The sequence below is a fragment of the Phoca vitulina genome, unplaced genomic scaffold (assembly GCF_004348235.1).
Source record: "Phoca vitulina isolate PV1807 unplaced genomic scaffold, GSC_HSeal_1.0 scaffold54, whole genome shotgun sequence".
Classification (NCBI taxonomy): Eukaryota; Metazoa; Chordata; class Mammalia; order Carnivora; family Phocidae; genus Phoca; species Phoca vitulina.
Genome location: NW_022589757.1, coordinates 3,524,870 through 3,545,050, shown reverse-complemented (window position 1 = coordinate 3,545,050; position 20,181 = coordinate 3,524,870). Strand labels below are relative to the sequence as shown.

General features: G+C 39.4%; 1 protein-coding gene across 6 annotated transcripts in view; it reads right to left on the bottom strand.

Annotated features, from left to right (window-relative positions):
* The window catches only part of AKT3 (AKT serine/threonine kinase 3), a 303,411-nt gene that overhangs the window by 90,976 nt on the left and 192,254 nt on the right, over positions 1–20,181 (bottom strand). For all 6 annotated transcript variants that reach the window (XM_032389383.1, XM_032389380.1, XM_032389385.1 and 3 more), the window contains 2 exons: positions 10,523–10,588; positions 9,126–9,194 (listed from right to left, as the gene is read on the bottom strand). In XM_032389383.1, coding sequence (XP_032245274.1) covers positions 9,126–9,194; positions 10,523–10,588 — 135 coding nt within the window. The remainder of the gene's footprint in view (positions 1–9,125; positions 9,195–10,522; positions 10,589–20,181) is intronic.

Genomic DNA, 20,181 nt, shown 5'->3' with positions numbered 1-20,181 from the left:
AACAAAACAGTTCAGGATAAATTTAACAAAAAATGTTCAAGACCTGTACACTAAAAACTATATAATATTGTTGAAAAAATTAAAGAAAATCTAAATAATCAGAAAGCTATACCATGTTCATGGATCAGAATGCAATATTGTTAATATGTCAACTCTCTAAATTGATCAACAAATTTAATATAAGCCCAGTTAAAGTGCAGGAGACCTTTATGTAGAAATCAACAAGCTTATTCTATAATTTATATGGAAATGTTAAGGAAATAAAGTTGTCAAAGCAATATTTTTAAAAGAAAAGCAAAAGTAGAAGACCCAAACTGCCCAATTTTAACACTTACAGTGTGGCAGGCATAAGAATGAATAGATAGAGATTAATGCAACAAAAGAGAGGGTCCAGATATCAACCCCATGTATATGGTCAATTCATTTTTGACAAAGGTGTCAGGGTAATTTAATGGGAAACAGATTATATTCTCAAAAATATGCTGGAACAATTAGATATCCAAATGCAAAAAAAAAAAGAAAAAAAGAATGCTGACTGTTATATACCACCATATACAAAAATTAACTTGCAATGGATCATAGACCTAAATGTAAGTGCTAAAACTATTCACCCCTTTAGAAGAAAACATGGAAGAAAAAATCTTAAACTTGGGTGAGGAAAAGATGTTTTAAATTAAATACCAAATGCAAAAACCACACACACACAAAACCTGATGAAATGTACTTCATCTACTTTAAAATAGTTGTCCTTCAAAAGACACTTTCAAGAAAGCCTATCAAAAGAAGATATCCAAATGGCAAATTAACACAGGAAGATGCTCAATATCATTAGTTGTTCAGGAAGTTCAAATTAAAACTACAAAATACCATTACACACTCACCAAAATGGGTAAAATTTAAAGATTAACCATGCCAAGTGTGGTGATGATGTTAAATAACATCCTAGAAATGTAAAATTCTATTTGGCAGTTTCTTATGAAGTTGAACATACCAAATGACACAGAAATTGCATTCCTAGATATCTAGCCAAGATAACTGAAAATGTATGTCCATACAAAGTTTTGTACTGGAATATTCACAAGTTTTTTTCATAATAGCCCAAACTGCAAAGAACCCAAATGCCTATCTACTAGTGATTGTATAAGCCTATTATGATGCTACCATGTAATGGGAGTAAATCCATAAAAAGAAACAAGCTACTGATATATGCAACAGTTCTGATGAGTTTTTAAAGTAATAAGCAAAGTGAAAGATGCAGAACACAAATGACTAGATACTGTGTTTGGAGATTATACTTGGAGCGATTATACTTTTTAATATTTAGGTATCGTGTTGCGATGCCTTTTGTTTTTTCTTCAAGGTGTCCAATTGTACATATATTGTGTCTTTGGTTTTCACTCTTTCCATATGCTCACTCTGAGTAATCCAACCTTTTTGTGAGAAGTTTAATTACCCTAAAAATGTGGTGCTGTGCCATAACCACACAGAGGAGAAGAATCGTGGAAATAGGCAAAGCCTGGCCAGCTCCTACAGTTCCAGTCACCTCATCTGAGATTCTAGGTATGAAAGTAAGCCTCTTAGATATTGAGGCTAGTCAAGGCTTTGAATTATTACCTTAGATGCAGTGATATATTGGCTTAATGATTTATCTTAGAAAACTAGCCTTGAAATATTATAAAAGTATACTAAAATACAGTATATACTAAAGTATATACTAAAAATCTTCCCAAACTTATTTTGCCTTCAACTTTATGTGCTAAAATGAATATTATAATGCATCTTTCTTGGCTTGGGAATTTTTGAAAAAGCTTTGGATGAAAGCAATAGAATTCTGATAATAACCTACATAATATATTAATAACTACAACAATTAGCAAAGAAATTAACTTGTCAGACTCCTGAACAATAAAGATATTTATATACATATAAATTTAGTAAAATTCTCAAAATCATCACTATGAATATAAAATGATACTTTTAATTTAAAAATCACCCAAATCACACCTCCATAAATTAGTGAGTAGAACAAGAGAGCTGACTCTCGGGACTTCTGCCTCATGTGAATTTAAAATGAGATGATTCTGGTTCACTGAAGACAAAAATGCCAGCCAAATAATGAAAATCTGAAATAAGTATGAGAGGATCTCAAGACTGGCATGAAACTCAAAGTCATATGCAAAAAATAAAGTGAATTTTATCAAGGTAATTAATATAGTGTACAATGAGCTAAGTACAGACAAGAATAGTGAATAAGTGAGTGTTAGTTCACCCATATCCACATAAATAGAGGAATGTGAAGAATTTATCAGATGAATAAACATTTCTACACAGTGACTTCCCTTTATCTTCTAATGGGTATCTTAACTTCCAATTTCAGCTTGAAGAGAGGTTTACAGAGGTCCAGAAAGAAATACGGCTGAGTGAGATTTTTGGGGTAGAATCCTAAGTAGAGGCATACAAGTTTTATTTTTTTATTATTATATTTTAAGAATTTTATTTTTAAGTCATCTCTACCCCCCAATGTGGGGCTCGAACTCACAACCCTAAGATCAAGAGTCGAACACTCCATTAACTGAGCCAGCGAGGCGTCCCCTAAGTAGAGGCATTCTAAACTGACCAGCACCATCTTAGTCAGTTTTCACTTTACTTTTTCTTTTTGTTCTCAGAATATTTTTCTCCTTATGTAAATTCAGTAATACCTAAGCTACAAAAAGAGGGTTGATTTGGATATGTTAGCAGCAGTGTCACTGGTTACATTACTAGAGTGCTTTTATAATTTGTTCTCCAGATGCCGAATGACTGTTTATCCAAGGCTGCCCTGAATTCACTTTCACAACTTTGAGCTCCAAACCCACCCCTGTACATTCCATTTTATAGCCAAGGTTCATGCTTTGCATCAACCCAAGAAAAAGGAAGAATCCATGCACCTGCTGAGGAACTAGTCTTTGTCAAATCCAATGCACATTTTTCAATTGTTATCTTGCAGGATTTACTGTCCTCTGTTCTACTTAATACACCGTACTTAGCTTCGTAGGCTTCTCTTGCCTGGCTCCTTCTGCCCAGGATGCTCCTTAGGCTTCTCTCATCACCAACACGTCTACTGTTGGTGTCTCCAGGTGCCATTCTTGGTCACTAATGTTCTAACTTTACATACTTCTCTCACCCTCGACCTTTCTTCCCTTCTTTGGTTTTAGCCCTGCTGATGAAGCCTATTTGTATCTCTGACCTAATTCTACTTCCCTGTAAGCCTCACTAGGTACCTCAAATATAAGATGATCACACCAGAACTTATTCCTCATCCTGTGTTTCCTGACTTTTTGAACAGCCTATCCATGCAGTTCTCCCCAAGCAGCAAACAGGAAACTGTGACTTTTTTTCTTTCCATTTAGTCATTAAATCCTGGAACTACTAGGGGCACCTGGGTGGCTCAGTTGGTTAAGCGGTCTGACTCCTGGTTTCAGTTCAGGTCATGATCTCATGGGTTGTGGGATCAAGCCCCAGGTCAGGCTCCGCACTCAGCACAGAGTCTGCTTGGGATTCTCTCTGTCCCTCTTCCTGTGCCCCTCCCCCTGCACCTGCTCTCTGTTTTTTCTCTCTAAAATAAATAAATAAATCTTTAAAAGTCAATCAATCAATCCTGGAAATTCTACCTAAACATGATTAGAATTTTATTCCTTCTAATATTACCTCAATTAATGACCCTATCAGTTTATGACTAAATTAGTAAAAACCTAAATGCAGTATCCTCTCAAGTAGTTTCCCTGTTTCCAGTTCTGTCTTCAATCCAAGCTTGCTATTGCTACAACATATTCTTTCTGAAACATTTCCTTACAGAAATCCTTCCATGATGTTCCATTGTCTTCAGGATAAAATCTAAATTGGTTGGGAGAGAAAATCTGTCCTAATATGATGCTGACTACTTGCTCAGACTCTTTTGGCTTTTCTCTGCAGGACTTTACGCATCACCCCATACACTGTGTTATATCTGGGCAGGTGGGGGAGAACTGGCATATTCCTGTACATTCTACATATTTTATTTCCTCTGTATAGGAATGTTCTCCTTCTCATTCTCAGTGATCGAAGTTATAGTTAAACTGAAGTCTTAGCTTAGCAACCACTTGAGGAAGTGTTTCATTTCCTACCCTGACATTCTCCCCTCTTCTCTTCTCTCTTCCTTCTGGATTGATTCAAGTGCCCATTCTCTGTATCCCACATCAACCAGTGTTTTATAGCAATAATGATACTATAAAGTATATGCATATTCTCTTCTCCATAACCCCAACTACATAGTCATCTTTTAAAAGAAAGTACCATGTTTTCCTTATTTCTGTATCTGCTGAGATCCAGTCGATAGTAGTTGCTCATTAAATATTTAATAGGCAAGTGGACTATAATGGGATAGGTTCTAAAGTTCAAACATAAATTATGAAGTATAATCAAAACCATTCTTGCAAATTCCTAAGGAAGGTACCACACTGCAGACCCAACATACTGTCTCAGTATAGTTAAGCCCAGCAGTTCTTCCTCCAACACTGAAATACTGCAGTTTCTTAAATGAACATCTGTAGTTACAAGGCACTTAATGACAATGATTTATGAAAACTATGTATTTTTAAGCACCAGAGCTTATATCCCATGAAACTCTATGGATGCCAAGTAGAAACTGACATGGCATAAAAGAATAGCAAATTTATTTCTCATCTTACGGTGACTCTGTGAACACACTTATCAAGAAAAATGGCAGAATCACCATATCCTTCCTTCCTTCCTATCTATCTCTATGCTATCTCTTTCTGACCCCATTTCTTGAATTCATGTAGTTAACCGCAATTATGATGTGATCCCCATTGTACTGATATGCCTATAAGCAGCCACTGTTGATTTCTTACACCAATATCCTCTCACAATCCACTTCCATCAAGATATATTTAGTGCTTTAAGCAATACAGGCAAACACAGGGATAGTAATAAGCATGGCTGTGAGCATGCTAAATTCCTGTGCTATCTATTAGGCTGAAATAAGTTCATACATTCACAAAAATGTGAAGGTCAGAAAAAGAATGTCTCAACTGCTGTATTTATACTGCACGATAAAACATTCCAGAACACAGGCTAAAAGGATGCTATTGCTAATTAAAAATCAAGACAACAAGTATGAATTAAGTAAAAATTGGGCTACTTATAATTACTTCAATAGGCCCACTAAAGAAGCTCATCTTGAGGCACAGGTTGGATATAAAGAGATTTGAGGATGCTGCCCTTTGGGTGAGCACTGTTTACCAGAGTTACCTTTCTTTCTTTTAAAAAGATTTTTTATTTATTTGAGAGAGAAAGTGAGTGGGGGAGGAGCAGAGGGAGAAGGACAAGGAGACTCTGTGATGAATGCAGAGCCCAACACAAGAGCTCGAACCCACAACGCTGAGATCATGACCTGAGCCAAAATCAAGAGTTGGAAGCTTAATTGACTCAGCCACCCAGGAGCCCCCAGAGCTTCAAACAGGCTGGTCTCTTAGATGCCACCCAGAGGTTCCTAGTAGGGTAACACCCCCCATGCATCTGTGAGTGCTGGTACGGACTGCCTGGGTGAGTTTATAGCTTTCCTTACTTTACCTCTATTTCAACCTAGTGCCAAACATAAGTACCATGTTTAATATTTTTTCTACAGCAATGGAGTTTTCTACATTTCTAGGAAGCATCCCTGGGCAGAATAAATGTCATGGTGAACCTAAAGCAAAACCAAAATTAAGTAAGTCACGATAAAGATATATTGAACATAGATTTCCTTTGCAGAAATGATAAATTTAAGAATAGAAATAATCACATCAAGTTCCAAGAACTAGATAAGTATTTGTATTTACAAAGTACATTCAAAAGTGCATCTAAAATGTATTTAAAAATATGTGATAACTTTAAAGAGAGAAAAATTGGGAAATTATATATACAAAACTTTCATTTTTACTAAAATTGCATAAATATAATCAAAATTTACTTATATATATATATATATATATATATATATACACAGAAATGCTGTAATTACTATCCATGCACATGAAAATTATATACCACATACAGAATCAGTTCACCTGCCGCAATCTATGAAATTATTTAGTCTTTATCTATAACACATTCTCGAAACAGAAATTCTGAAAAAAGAGAGAAATAATGTAGGAGTTTCGGTGCTAAAGAAAACCATCTGACTAGTCTGAAAATCTGTTTTTGTGTGTAAAATTGTTTCAACAATCATCAATTAATTAATCTCAGAAGTACTCTAGGTTTAGAATGACAGTGTGGGTGCAGCCCCCCGCCCCAGGAGGCTCCAAAGTTTCCCTCACCACACCACACAGAACCCTCTTCCCTCCCGCGAAGTGCCGTGGTTCTTCATCTGTAGTTCCGAAACAAGCGATAATTATCACTTTACACCTAGCATGGGTATTGTACCTTATCTTCCCCACTTGACTATAAACTCTTTGAGGGTAAGATCTATGTTTGGTTCAGATTTTATGTCCCACAATACCTACCAGGGTGCCTTGCACAAAGCCTCAAAAAATACATATTTTATAACTACACTCAAAGATACTCCCTTCTTGAAAAAAGATTTTCAAGTTTTGTCCCCAAAATAAACTATATAGTACATTACTTTCTATTTTTCTTCCTACTTCTCAGCAGTTTCCAGTTTAAAAAACCCTGTTGATCCGTGCTCCTGGAGAGAGTTTATTCAGCCATTCACTTAACTTATTCATTCAAACCACCCAATAAATATTTGTCAAGTTCCTACTTTGCCAGGTAGTGTGTAAGGTGCTGGGGGGGGGGGGGGTTACACCAGCAAAAAAGCACTTAGGGAGCTAGAGTCTAGTAGGAAAGACATACAAATCAACAGGTAATTATAAAACAATATGAGAATTGTTATAATAGATGTAAAGACATGATACTCTGTAAGAGAGTATTTCTCTAATTTAAGAGTGCTTCTCCAAGTTTTTGTTTGTAATTTATCATTTTCCCGATATTATGGTCTTCCCTGGTCATCTATCTATCCGTCCGTCCGCCTAACTTCCTTCCTTCATTTTTTAAATACATAATATATATCTGTGGTACAAAATACAAAAACTGCTCAAGAATACATAATCGAAAAAGAAGTCTTCCTCCTACCTTGTCCCCAGCCACTCGGTTTATCTCCCCAAAGGTAGGCACCGATGCCCAGTCCATAAGCGCAGAAACGGTCAACGCACATACAGAGCCACGTATCACGTGCACATGGTCCTACTTTCTTTTAACCATGACAACTGTAGCATGCTTTAGACTCTCCACCTTGTTTCTTTCACTTCATAGTATCTTAGAAATTGCTCTCTGCCCTCATTCTTTTTAATGGATATAAAGTATACCACTGCATGGATACAGCATGGTTTATTTAAGCAGTCTCCTTAGCAAATGCTCATCTAAGGTTCTACAAATGCTGCCGTGAATATATTTACCCATATGTCATTCTGCGGTGGGTCTGTATGTCTGCAGGATAATTCCTGGAAGTGAAACTGCTGGCTCTGAGAATATGAGCACTTTTTACTTTGATAGATACTAACACAGAGGATTCACCAGTTTAATTTCCCACAAAACAGGAAATCCCCACCTTCATAATGTAAATTATAACCTTTACAGAAATGGCTCCCAAATCTATACCCACAGTTCTGACCCCTGACTTATTTTCTGTGATATCTCTGTGATATTTCCACGATCTTTCCACATACACATTTCCTTGGATCCTTAGGAAAACCCTTTTTGAAACCAAATTTATAGTCTTACCCTCGACACATTCTTTGTAAGTTCACTCTATTTGTTCTCCCTGATTCCAAACCAAAGCCACTTTTGATCCCTCTCTCTTTCTACCCATACCCAATTCAGTGGTCATAAAGGTGGACTGGTCCTGTGCAATTCCACAAAGTTCATCATCTTTGTATTTTCTCAGACAACCTCTGACTGCAATGCCTGGGCTATTCTCATCCAACTACTCAGGTTCTTTTTGCCCTGTGCTCACCCCGGTGATTCTGTTCACATGATCCCCTCTGCCTGAAGAATCTTCTCAAGTCAGTCCCCTGCTGAAATCTCAGTAAGCACTGAAGGACTACCCTTAATGCCAAATCACCCAGAAAGCATTTTCTATTTTTTTAATCTTTTTTTCATAAAGAATTTTCTAATAGGAATTTGTGAACATTTAGGTCCTTCACTATACATTCTAATTTATAATACACTTACAAGGTAAATTACAAATGTCCTCATAGAAAGATGATGTCTTAGCACATTCTGGTAAACCCACACTGCCTTGGCATTTAAAATGTGATTACCAAATGAATGGATGAATGTTTGCAATTCCTACAAGTGAGATAATTCTATAGGAGAAAATATTCTATAGAGGATATTTAATCCATTTATTTTGAAAAGCAAAACTACTTTAAGGTCTGTGAGATATAATCCTCTATTTAATAATTAAATTTATTTCAGAAAGCCCACAGTGTAAAATATTTCCAGTTAACTATTCTAGTAAATTAAAATTTTCTCTCACATTGATTTTGATCCAAAACAGGGAGGACAAAGGACAGGGGAACAAAGGAATAGGTGAGATGTACCACTGCACTGATTGCATTTCTCTTCAAAGCTACAAGATCCTTTCAGAATCTCTCACATATAGTCAAGGTTACTCTAACTACTATGTAAAAGAAGAGGGAACTCAGCACGATGTGCCTACAGAGTATGGCTCAAGTAAGTTTAAAATGGGCTAAATAATCTTTTACCAGTTTCACAAACACTTGAAAAGAACTTTGCAAAGCACCATAAATCCTGTATTTCCGGCTTTCAAAATCACATGATTTCCGAAAGCATATTTGTGCTAAGATATTTTACATTTAAAAAATATAGGGAGAAAAAGAATATGATTATGCTTTCCAATATGTAAAGCAGTCATAAAAAAAACAAGCGACCATTACGTTTCATTAGAAATGATTCAGCTCCCATCTACCCAAATCCTTGCCAGGAAGTAGACAACTGTAACATTATAACTTATATTTTCAGTAATTACAGAAAGGATGACAGGACTACCATGCATATTCAAGTGCTGGATTAACTTCTTGACTCACCTCTCCCCCATTTACATATTCCATCACAAAACACAAACGGTCTTTTGTCTGGAAGGAATATTTCAAGGACTTGAAATGAAAAAGAAAAAATGTTACATTATAATCCAGTATTCTTATAACGATACCAAAATAGAATACTTAGAAACAGTAAGCTTGAGGGATGAAATGAATCATTCTTGTCCTAAAGAGTCTACTTACTCCTTAAGAGTGTTGAAGAGTTTTGAAGAACATAAAACAAATTTTGTTTAGATCAGCATTGGCTACTGTTAGGGGAAAGGTTAAAATTAAAATTTTAAGTAAAAATACACTTAGTAATTGTGATGGGCACCTCTCAATCTATCATGCTGTCTATTTGAAACTGTATTAGTTAGTCCCCGAAGTTCCCATCTGCATGACCTTCAAGTGAGGAAGTCTCAGGAATACAGCTAGAGCAGTTATGTTCGGGCTTCTAATACAGTTTCAGCACTGCTTTTTGCACACTGGGTGGGTGCATAACATGACTGAATTCAACAGAGTTGGTTCATGTAACTGTATAAGTTACAACGGTATCAGAACTTTAGAGCTATCTTATTACACTGGACAATATACACACAGTAACATAACAAAGTAAGTCTAGGTATCTGATTATTACCTCTGAAAACATTCCTACTTTACATAATCCTAAATCTTTGAAAGGTTCCCCCTTTGGAAAGTCTACCGGTTATTTGTTTTTTCTCTTTCTTTTCTACCTGTTATTTTTAATCTTAATACGCTTAGAACCAGGAACAAATTGTCTCTATTATAAGCAATCTAAGTACAAGACTATAAAAAAAATCAGTTTCTTTCAAAACAAGTAATATGCATGCAAGTCAAGAAAACATATCATGACTCAGCTTACCTTTAATTTAATGTATTCAGTATTCCTGGGTTTCTTAAAGTACTCTATACCTATGGGAGGTCTCAATTTCTATAAAAAATATTCAGTAAAGATTTTCTGCCTTTCATATCTGGAGACAATGCTGCTTGATCATTTAAATATTTATCAGAAGCCAATAAACAAAGGAAACACAAAACCCTCACATTTAATACTAAGAATTTCTTGTAAGTCTACCATTTTCTCAGTGGTCTCCGTATATTTGCTCTATGGTTTTTTGTTTTTGTTTCTGAAGGCAGTGAAATTCGTGAAGGAAAAAAAATCTCAAAAAAGGAATGGCTGTATAAGAGGAGGGAAGACAAATGCATGCATATTGTAAACTTAGGCCCTACGTTGCAATAAGGTCAAAGGAATAAGACTTAGTCTTTCCACAAAGAAAATGGCATACCTAAATAAATGTTACTTTTCATGGCTTAGTTGTTTCAATAAAACTCCCTTAAATTTAAAATGTTATGATTATCACATCTGCCCTTGAGTCACTTACTGTTAAAAAGGGGTGTCTGGTGTTCTTTAATACTCTGCTCTCAGTCAGAGTATGCGCCACTTCATCCTACAAAAGAAAAAGGGAAACCTTTAATATATGTACTAAGCAGTAGTAAAATCAAATTTTCATTCTTTCTCTAAGACCAGAAGAGGTTCTGTCTCCAGAGACAGAAGAAGATGTGAAGAGACGAGGACATGTTTCCTTTATTGTTATGCTTTTCCTCCACATCCCCTCCAAAAAAAGATCAAATTAATGATTTAAATCAGATGGCTGTAAGGTATAATAAACTCATACACACTCAGTCGTACTTAATCAGATTATATTGATAATGATATAAAAATCACCAAAAAGTTATCAGGGACACAGATGATTAAATAGTTAACCTTTCCCCTTGAAGGCAATGCCTTAGCAGCTAATATTTAGGCATGGAGTACTTAATATTTCAATGTTTGTAGTATATTTTATTCAGGAGGATATAAAGGATATATTTCAGTCAAGATCATAGAATTTGTAAGTCTCCTACTTAAGAGAAAAATCAGTTCCTGAAAATAGGAACATAAAATATACAGATAAGATTTAATTGTCAACTATACATTTTAGAAATAGAAACACAGAATATAAAAATTGTATCTTTCTGCTTGTGGCTTTTTAACGTGCTTCTTAAAAAAAAAAGAAAAGTCACAACCTACTTTAGGTGACAACTTAAAAAATCTGGGTGTATTTCAAACCAAAAGTAAGTGTATTTCCCCAATCTTGTACATAAATCTCATCTTGACATCAAAAATGAACTAGGAGAGATTTTCTTCAACATATGGAGAACTGGAAAAATGTTTCATATTTCAAAAATAACACCATCTTCAAGAAGAAAGGAAAGGAAGACACTGCTGAAACTAACACAGCATCTCCGGTCTTTGCCTCTAGCAAGATCCTAAACAAAGCTCTTGCTGGATTAATGTCTCCACACTGTCAGCAAATCACAGTTAGACTGTAAGTAAGATGTGGAGAGCAAAACACTGCGTCACTGCATTATATTTATCATCTGACCTCAGTCAGACCTAGAAGATAAATGAGAAATAGATTGATCAAAGATGCTAAGGCCTGGAAGCCATTCCAAGAGGGCAGGGCCAGCCACGTCTGAACAAGGCAAGTGTAATTAACAACACAGTGTTTAAAACTGGGAGTGAAACAAAGCATAAGTATGAAACCACTCCTGAATTATCTGTTTAATAAGAATCAGGCTTTAGTGCTCAAATAGTTCGACAGCCTCTGTCACATCATACTATAGTTTCTAAACGAATTAGAATAATAGCATCTTAATGCAAACTAAATCACAAGCAGAAATGATAGCATAACTTACTGATTTCTGCACCCACAGGGCCTAGCATAATGATTAGCACACAGTAGAGACTTAATAAATGTTTGTTGAACCGAACTGTTGATCATAGGAATAAATTCCAGATGTCAGGGGTGTGGGGCTTCATTAATTCACTCAACCCTTCCATAAATATGCACCAAATCTATTCTGGCCTTGCTCTACACACTGCAGACATGGCCCCAAACAACAAAGACAAGGATCCCTGCCCTCAGGGAACTTTCCATCTCCCTACACAGATGGCGACCAATGTTAATGGGGAAAAAGGCAGAGACCCACTGCAGTTTAGTAGCATTCATGTGATGCACATGAAACACATCAGGAAGCATTGTACAGGTGGCTACTGTGTGACAAACACAACCAAACCCAATCACTAAAAACCAAAACCCATGGGGCGCCTGGGTGGCCCAGTCGGTTAAGCAGCTGCCTTCGGCTCAGGTCATGATCCCAGGGTCCTGGGATCGAGCCCCGCATCGGGCTCCCTGCTCAGCAGAGAGCCTGCTTCGCCCTTTCCCTCTGCCTGCCACTCTGCCTACTTGTGCTATCTCTCTGTCAAATAAATAAATTAAAAAAAATCTTTAAAAACCAAAACCCTTGATGTGCCCTCAACTAAATGCTAATGACAGTGCAGGTATAAAGTGGTTTAAAAAAAAAGACATAATCCCTCTGCTCACGGAGTCACAGGCCAGTGGAGAAGACATAACAGATGGGTAAATATCCAACTTAATAAACAATTACTAATGCTGATGAGTGACATGAAGAAAAAATGGGGATATCTACTATCCTAAATGGGGTAATGAAGAAAAACTAACATTACTGGAAGAGTGTAAGGTGGGTAATGTGATGATGGGGGAGGCAGGGGGGTGACATAGTCTGATTTCTATTTTTAAAGGTTTACTCAGGCTCCTCTGAGTAGAAGGACAGCAAAAATAGCAAAGATGAAGCAGGGGGGCAACAAGGAAACCGACAGAGAAATGAGGATGGCTCAGACCACTGTGGTAGCAGTGGGAGCAGGAAAAAAGGGGGCCATTTTGGAATCTTTTTGAGATATAAAATTAAGTCATAATCCAAAAGTAACCTGCCTCAGCATGAGGGTATCTCAAAAGAAACATCTCTTTACAGGCAGTCAGAAGGAGATTCACAGAAGAGATACCATTTTTGCAGGTTATGCTTGAGGACGCTAAGGGGCTGGAGGTAGCCAGCCAGGTGTGAAACCCATTTGAAACCAGAAAAGATATTCTAGGGCTTCAGAAAATATTTCCAGAGGGTAGTTCATGCTGCTTTTTATTTATTTTTTTTATTTTAAAAGATTTATTTACTTATTTATTTGAGTCAGAGAGAGAGTGTGAGCAGTAGGAGGGGCGGAAGGAGGGGGAGACAAGCAGACTCCCCACTGAGCGCAGAGCCCAATGCGGGGCTTGATCCCACAACCCTGAGAGCACGATCTAAGCCGAAAGCAAGAGTCCAATGCTCAACCGACTAAGCCACCCAGGCGCCCCCATTCTACTTTTTCAAACAGGCCCACCACATACAATAGATATTTTCCTAAATCACTTTGTAAGTTTCAGGAGTGAAGATTAGTTTTTTTTTCTAAGTTCTGCAATCTGCCTAACCACAGGGAAGAAGCCAAGGCAAGATGTATGGAAACAAATGCTAAAACAGTATTTCTTTATCATAAGAATGTGAGCAGAATTAATACTGTGTATGTATCTTTCAAATATTAAAATGTATTTTCTACCATATTTTGCATAAGATCAGATTAAAATTCTTCCCCCTTAATGCAGATTTAATGGTACTGTACTTCACATACTAATTAGTTTCTGCTATGAAGATAAGGTATGCACAAGCTAAAAAGTAAACACAGATGCCAATAATTTTTAATTACAGTTAAAAACAACATGTCAAAACAAAAAGTTAAAAATAACAGTGATAAAACTCAGTGGCTAAAACAATGTGATGCCTTTTAAAAAATCCACTCGTTGAACAGGACTTTAAATGAAGAGGGCTAAAAATGCTTGGGTGTGCAATAGAAGTATAACGATTTCACGAAAAAGCTTCTGAAATTCAGTTTCATGTATATTCATCCACGGCAAAATACTAACTAATGAATTTTTAAATCTAGTTTCTCTCATAGGAATGGGATTTTATTTCTTGAGGATATGAGGCAAAGAAGAGTCCTCCTCACATTTATTTTCCCCATCGTCTCCAATTTATCACTCCCTTCCACTACACGTGGTCTAAAATTCTGCTTTCATTTGTCACCCCCCTCTTCCTGTAGTGTCGAGTGGTCGTTGGGTATTTCATAGGGGATGAGGAGTAGGATACGGCAAGGAAGTAGAGGAAGACATCTCTAACCCACTGTCAGGGACAACAAGGGTTTCATGTCCTTTAAGCCCTAGAGCAACTCAAAAAGGTAGGCTTTATTATTCCCATTTTGCATCAAGAAACTGAGGCTCCCAGAAGTTAACCTGCTCAAGCTGCAGGTGAAACAGTACCGAACCCACGTTAGGGTCACTTCCACTCCACACCACTGCCTCTCATTCAAACGCTCAGCTTCTCCCTAACTGGGCACTTTCCATTCTGTTCATGGTATTTTCTCGGTCTTGAATGCAAGACCCTACTGACCATCTCTATCAGAAGTCCGTTGAAATCACGACAGAGCACACTGGAAGGACTTCCTTCCTCCATCAGAACAATAACAAAGACCCAGAGGAGGAGAGGGAGCAGGCGGGAGAGAGCGAGAACAGGGCAGAGAGGTCTGTGACGCGGCTCCCTTACTCTCAATTAAAGCACAAGCACTCCCAGTGATCCTTACGTTCTTCTGTCTTGATCCCACAGGTTAGCAATCTATACATTTTTCCCCCCATAGGAAAGATGTCACACTTCTCATGCTCTAAATCTGGGCTCCTAACTCCCCCTCTTTTAAAAACGTGGGCCTGCCCCGTTCGCCCCCCACCCCCCTCTCCCATTCCCCCTCTCCCCCACTCTCCAGGGCGCCGCCAGCCTGTCTTAGGGCTGGGCCCTGACTGCTATTTCTCTTCTCTTTCTTTACCATTTTTTCACCTTGATGCAGAAAAAGAAAGCACAGTTGCTCTCTACAATCTATGAACACTGCGTCACCTTTCTCAAGCGCTGTCATTTGATACTTTGTTCTTGATCCTCCCGTTCCAAATATTGCTTGACTTTGATCATGATGCAATCACTTCGGAACTTAGTCTTTCTTAAATTGTAGAGTATACTGTTTGTTCATCCTGCCCTTCACTGCACTGCCTTCTTTCCTTCTGCCCCTTCTAATTCCCAACATTGGAATAAATCAGTCTCTACTTTCTCACCTTTCTATCCCACATCTGAAAGGGAAAGAAATCACGTAAACATACTGACTAGAATGATTACAGTTCCCTCTCCAATCTCAGCTGAATCTTCCTGAGGATTCTTTCACCCCTCTCCTAAGGTCACTCTTCCAGTCTTCATTACGGTTGTCTTAGAACATTCCCAGGCCTGCTACCATGCCTAGTAGGTGTGCTACCTTACACCTGTCAAGCTACTGTGCTGGGACTGGGGCCCAGGTCTGTCTCTTTCAAGTCCAGGAGCTTTTCATTAAGTTTCTCTTTTATCTCAACTTTGCTCCCTCACCCTTTCAAAATGTGATCTACGTCATTCACAGAAGTCATGAATAACATTTGACACGTTTGATGACATTCTCTTCCTGAAGACTTCTCTTGGTTTCTAGAACATCAGAATCTCTTACTCCCCTCCTCATCAGTAGTTCCATTTTCTCAATTTACTGCTGGTTTCTTATCTCTGAACCCTTATCCTAGGAGTGCCCCCAGGACTCAGTCCTCAGACCTCTTGTCTTCACTATGGTTCCAAATGGTCTCCATGGTGATGGATTTCCAAACAGGTCCCTCAGCCCCAGAAACACCTACTTGACACGGATGTCTAGTAGGGGACTTAAACCTGGATGTGAAACAGAAACATCATATTTGGCATGTCCAAAACCTAGTTTCTAGGGGCGCCTGGGTGGCTTAGTTGGTTAAGTGTCTGCCTTCAGCTCAGGTCATGATCCTGGGGTCCTGGGATGGAGCCCCATGTTGGGCTCCCTGCTCAGTGGGGAACCTGCTTCTCCCTCTGCCCCTCTCCTGCTCATGTTTTCAATCTCCCTCTCTCTCTCTTCCTCTCAAAATAAATAAATCTTAAAAAAAAAAAACATAGTTTCTAATCTGCCATCAAAAAGCTTGTTTCTCCCAAAAACACACATACACACACACACACACACACACACACACACACACACACACACAAAACCAAAACAAAGCAAAGCAAATGAACGAAAATCCCCATTGGCAGAGAATGGCAACACCATCCCTGCCATTGCTCAGGCCAAAGACTAGGCAGTGATCCTCAACCCTTTTCTTTTTCTCACACCCTACGTTCAATCTGTCAGGAATCCTGTTGGCTCAGCAAAAACATACAACCAGGATCTGACTGTGTCTTTCCACTTCCATTGCTACTACTCTGATGTAAGTCACAATCATCAATTTTCTGGATTATTGCCATTAACTCCTAAGAAGCTCCCTGCTTCCTACCCATGCGCTCTTCTCAACACTGCAGCCAATGAGATGCTCTTAAAATGAAAACCAGTGATGTTATTACACTGCTTAAAAATTTCCAATGGCTTCCCACTTCATCTAGAGTAAAAACTAATATTCTTATGAGACCTATAAGTACCTGCACGATCCTAAGCTCTTCTTCCTCCATGCAAGCCATGCTAGACTCCTAGCTAGTCTAAGAGTGTGCTATGTTTGCTGCTTGCTCAGGGTCTTTTCAACTGTGATGCCCTCTGTCTGCAACATCCTCCCCTCCAAAATACCTCAAGGGCTTGCTTCCTCATCCCCTTCAAATGTTTACTGAAATTTCACCTTCACAGTGAGGCCTTCTGTGATCACTCTATTTAAAATTGCAAAACCCACAATCGTCATTCCTGCCACTCTTCCTTAATTCCCTACCCTATTTTATTTTTCTCCATTAGTATGTATTAGCTTCTTACATACAATGTGATTTACTCATTTATTATGTGTATTGTTTATTGTCTGTGTCCTGACTAGAGTGTAATTTCCGATGGGGGTGGGGTTTGGTCAGGTTTATTCATTCACATAGTCCCAGTGCCTAGAGCATGCACCTTAAGTAATTAGGTATTCAATTTATATTTATTGAAAGAACAAGTGAATGAATCAATAAATAGTGATTCTTTAGCATATGTTGCTGAAGAATGACAAGCTTTCATAAATTACAAGAAGCAAAACAGAACACAAACGAATGAACTCAGACCTCCGAGAGCACAATGAGCAGATGAAGGTACAGCAGATCAAAGCAAACCCACTCTCTATCGGTCTCCCACAGCAAACCACAGTCATTAGCACAATCTTTAATACAGAAGTTCAAGAGAATCTGGAAGAATGAACCAGAGAAGTTGGCAGATGATGTTAAGAAGTTCTGGTTCAGGGGCGCCTGGGTGGCTCAGTTGGTTAAGCGACTGCCTTCGGCTCAGGTCATGATCCTGGAGTCCCTGGATCGAGTCCCGCATCGGGCTCCCTGCTCGGCAGGGAGTCTGCTTCTCCCTCTGACCCTCCCCCCTCTCATGTGCTTGCTCTCTCTCATTCTCTCTCTCTCAAATAAATAAATAAAAAATCTTAAAAAAAAAAAAAAAAAAAGAAGTTCTGGTTCAGGTCCACCAGCAATAACTGAAGATCCAAGGAGACAGAGATGTCAGTGGTCAAGCCAAAGCACCGGTTGGTATTTCAGTGGGTACGTGTGCAGGAAAAGGGTTGACGGAGCAGGCAACTCTGTGCATTCACAAGAAGAGCCAATCTTCAGGACTGGCCCTTGGCCAGCTCCCAGGAAATAAACTCGGATCCCTTGGAATATTCTGGTGATAAGGAGTTTTTGTATGCCAGAGATCTGGGGCCCCATGGTACCAGTTTGACTGGATAGTTTATAAAAACAGCTGTAAGCATGGTGAGTGCTATACAGCTGAGTTTGCTCAGGACGGCTAGAATCTGAGCAGCTAAGGGAAGTCAAGCTGTGCTACTGGGCTACGTGACTGACCTACACAAAGATCCTGGATGTCAAGGCTTAGGTGAGCTTCCTTAGTTGACAACACTTTGTACGTGCTGTCCCACACTGGTGCTGGGAAGATGAAGCATGCCCATGTGAGACCACTGGGACAGAGCACCTGGGAGCTGATATCTGGTTTCTCCTGGACTCTGCCCCATGTGCCTTTCCCTTTGCTGATTTTAATCTATACTTTTCAGCTATAATGAACCATAACTGTAAGTATATCAGCTTTTCGGCATCCTGTGGTCCTAACGAAATACTGGGCCTGAGACTGCTCTTTGAGACCACTGACACAGTTAGCGTCCGCAGGGCTATTTACCAGGGGTGACACCAGCAAGATGGAGGGCTAGAAGTCCCAGTGCTAAGCTCCCCCACAAAAACAAAAAAACAATGAACAACTACAAACTGACAAACACAGCTTTGGAAAAGCTCTGGACTACCAAGAAATCAGCAGAAAGCAAGAAAGCAGCAGAAACCCTACAGAGTTAAAGACAAACAAACGTGGATAGCTGATGGGAAGGCGTAGGAAGCATCTTGCAACACCCCATCCCAGAGTCCAGAGCAACCAGGCACCAAGAGGGATCTGCTCGGTAGGATTTTATCCCATGAGGAAAATGAGAACAAAAGAAGCCCAGCAAAGCCTCATCATGGCCATGTGTGTTTGCAGCCTTGCCTACCAAGGCTGCCCACTGTCTTCACGAACATTGAACTGAGCCAACAGAGCTGCCCGAAGTCCCCACCATGTCTCCTCCCTGGGACCGGAATGTCGTTGCAGTGAGACCTAGCCCTGGGGGCCCCAGGTGCCGCAGTGCCCACTCTCTGGATGCCACAAACTTTGCCATCCACAGGGCGGAGCTGCAATTGCTCTATGCCCCACCTCCGCCCCCCCCCCCCCCCCCCCCCCGCCCAGCCCGAGTCCTAAGTCAGGGCTCTGACCTGCCAGACAGGGGTGGCACTGCTGGGACTCTAACTTGTTCTAACCAGGGCTATGCTGCTGCTGGGCACCACCACCCCGCCCTGCCCCCAGCACCCAGCTTTGATTTGCCATCAGCAGGGCTGTGCTGATAATGCTCTGGGTCCCAAGCTGTAGGTCTGACCAGTCATAACTGGGGCTGAACCTCCCCTGATCCTAAGTTGGGGCTCTGACCTGCAATCATCAGAGCCACACCGCTGTTGCTCTGCACCCTGCCCCTGGGGTCCCAAGCTGGGGCTCAAGTGGCACTGGGACTGCTCTGCATGCTGCCACTGGGTCCTAAGGCACCACTGCACCTTCATCCTGCCACTGCTGCATCCCTCCACCCCAGGTCCTAAGTCACTGTGGAGGTGCCCAGAGACCCAGACAGGTTTCACAGGAAACCTGCACATCCTCGTATCTCAGACACCAGCACCACCCCCCACAAATACACTTATGCTCCGGGACCCAAGCACCATGACAGCTCTCTCTGTATGCACCAGATGCCAGGACACCAGCTCTGACATCTTCAAAGGTACACAATAACTTTCCAGTAACTGACACCAAAGAAATGGACTTGAGAGTTATCTGACCAAGAAATCAAAATAAAGAAGTTCAGCAAGATTCAAGGAAATACAGAGAAATAATTCAATGAACTCAGAAGGACAATACGTGAACAAAACTGGAAGTTCAACAAAGATACAAATCAAACAAAAGAACAACACAGAAATTCTAGAGCTGAAGAATACAAGGAACAAAATGAAAAAATGCAATAGAGAGTTTCAAATCAGGCTCAATCAAGCAGAAGAAAGAATGTACAAACTTGAAGACAGACCTCTTGACATTATCCAGTTAGAAGAGAAAAAAAGACATAAGAATGAAAAAGAGTGAAGAAAGCCTACGTGAATTATGGGATATTGCCAAGTGAAACAATATTCACATGTGGGAGTCCCAGCAGGAGAAGAGAGAGAGGAAAGGGCAGAAAATTAAAGAAACAACAGTTGAAAATGTCCCAAATCTGGGGACAGATATGGCCATTCAGGTACACAAAGCTCAAAGATATCCAAGGAGATTCTACCTAAAGAGAACTTTCTAGAGATACTTTATAATCAAGCTCTCAAAAATCAAAGACAAAGAGAATTTTGAAAGCAGCAAGAAAAAAATATATCCACCAAATACAAGGGAGCCCCAATAAGGTGAATTTCTCAGCAGAAACTTTGC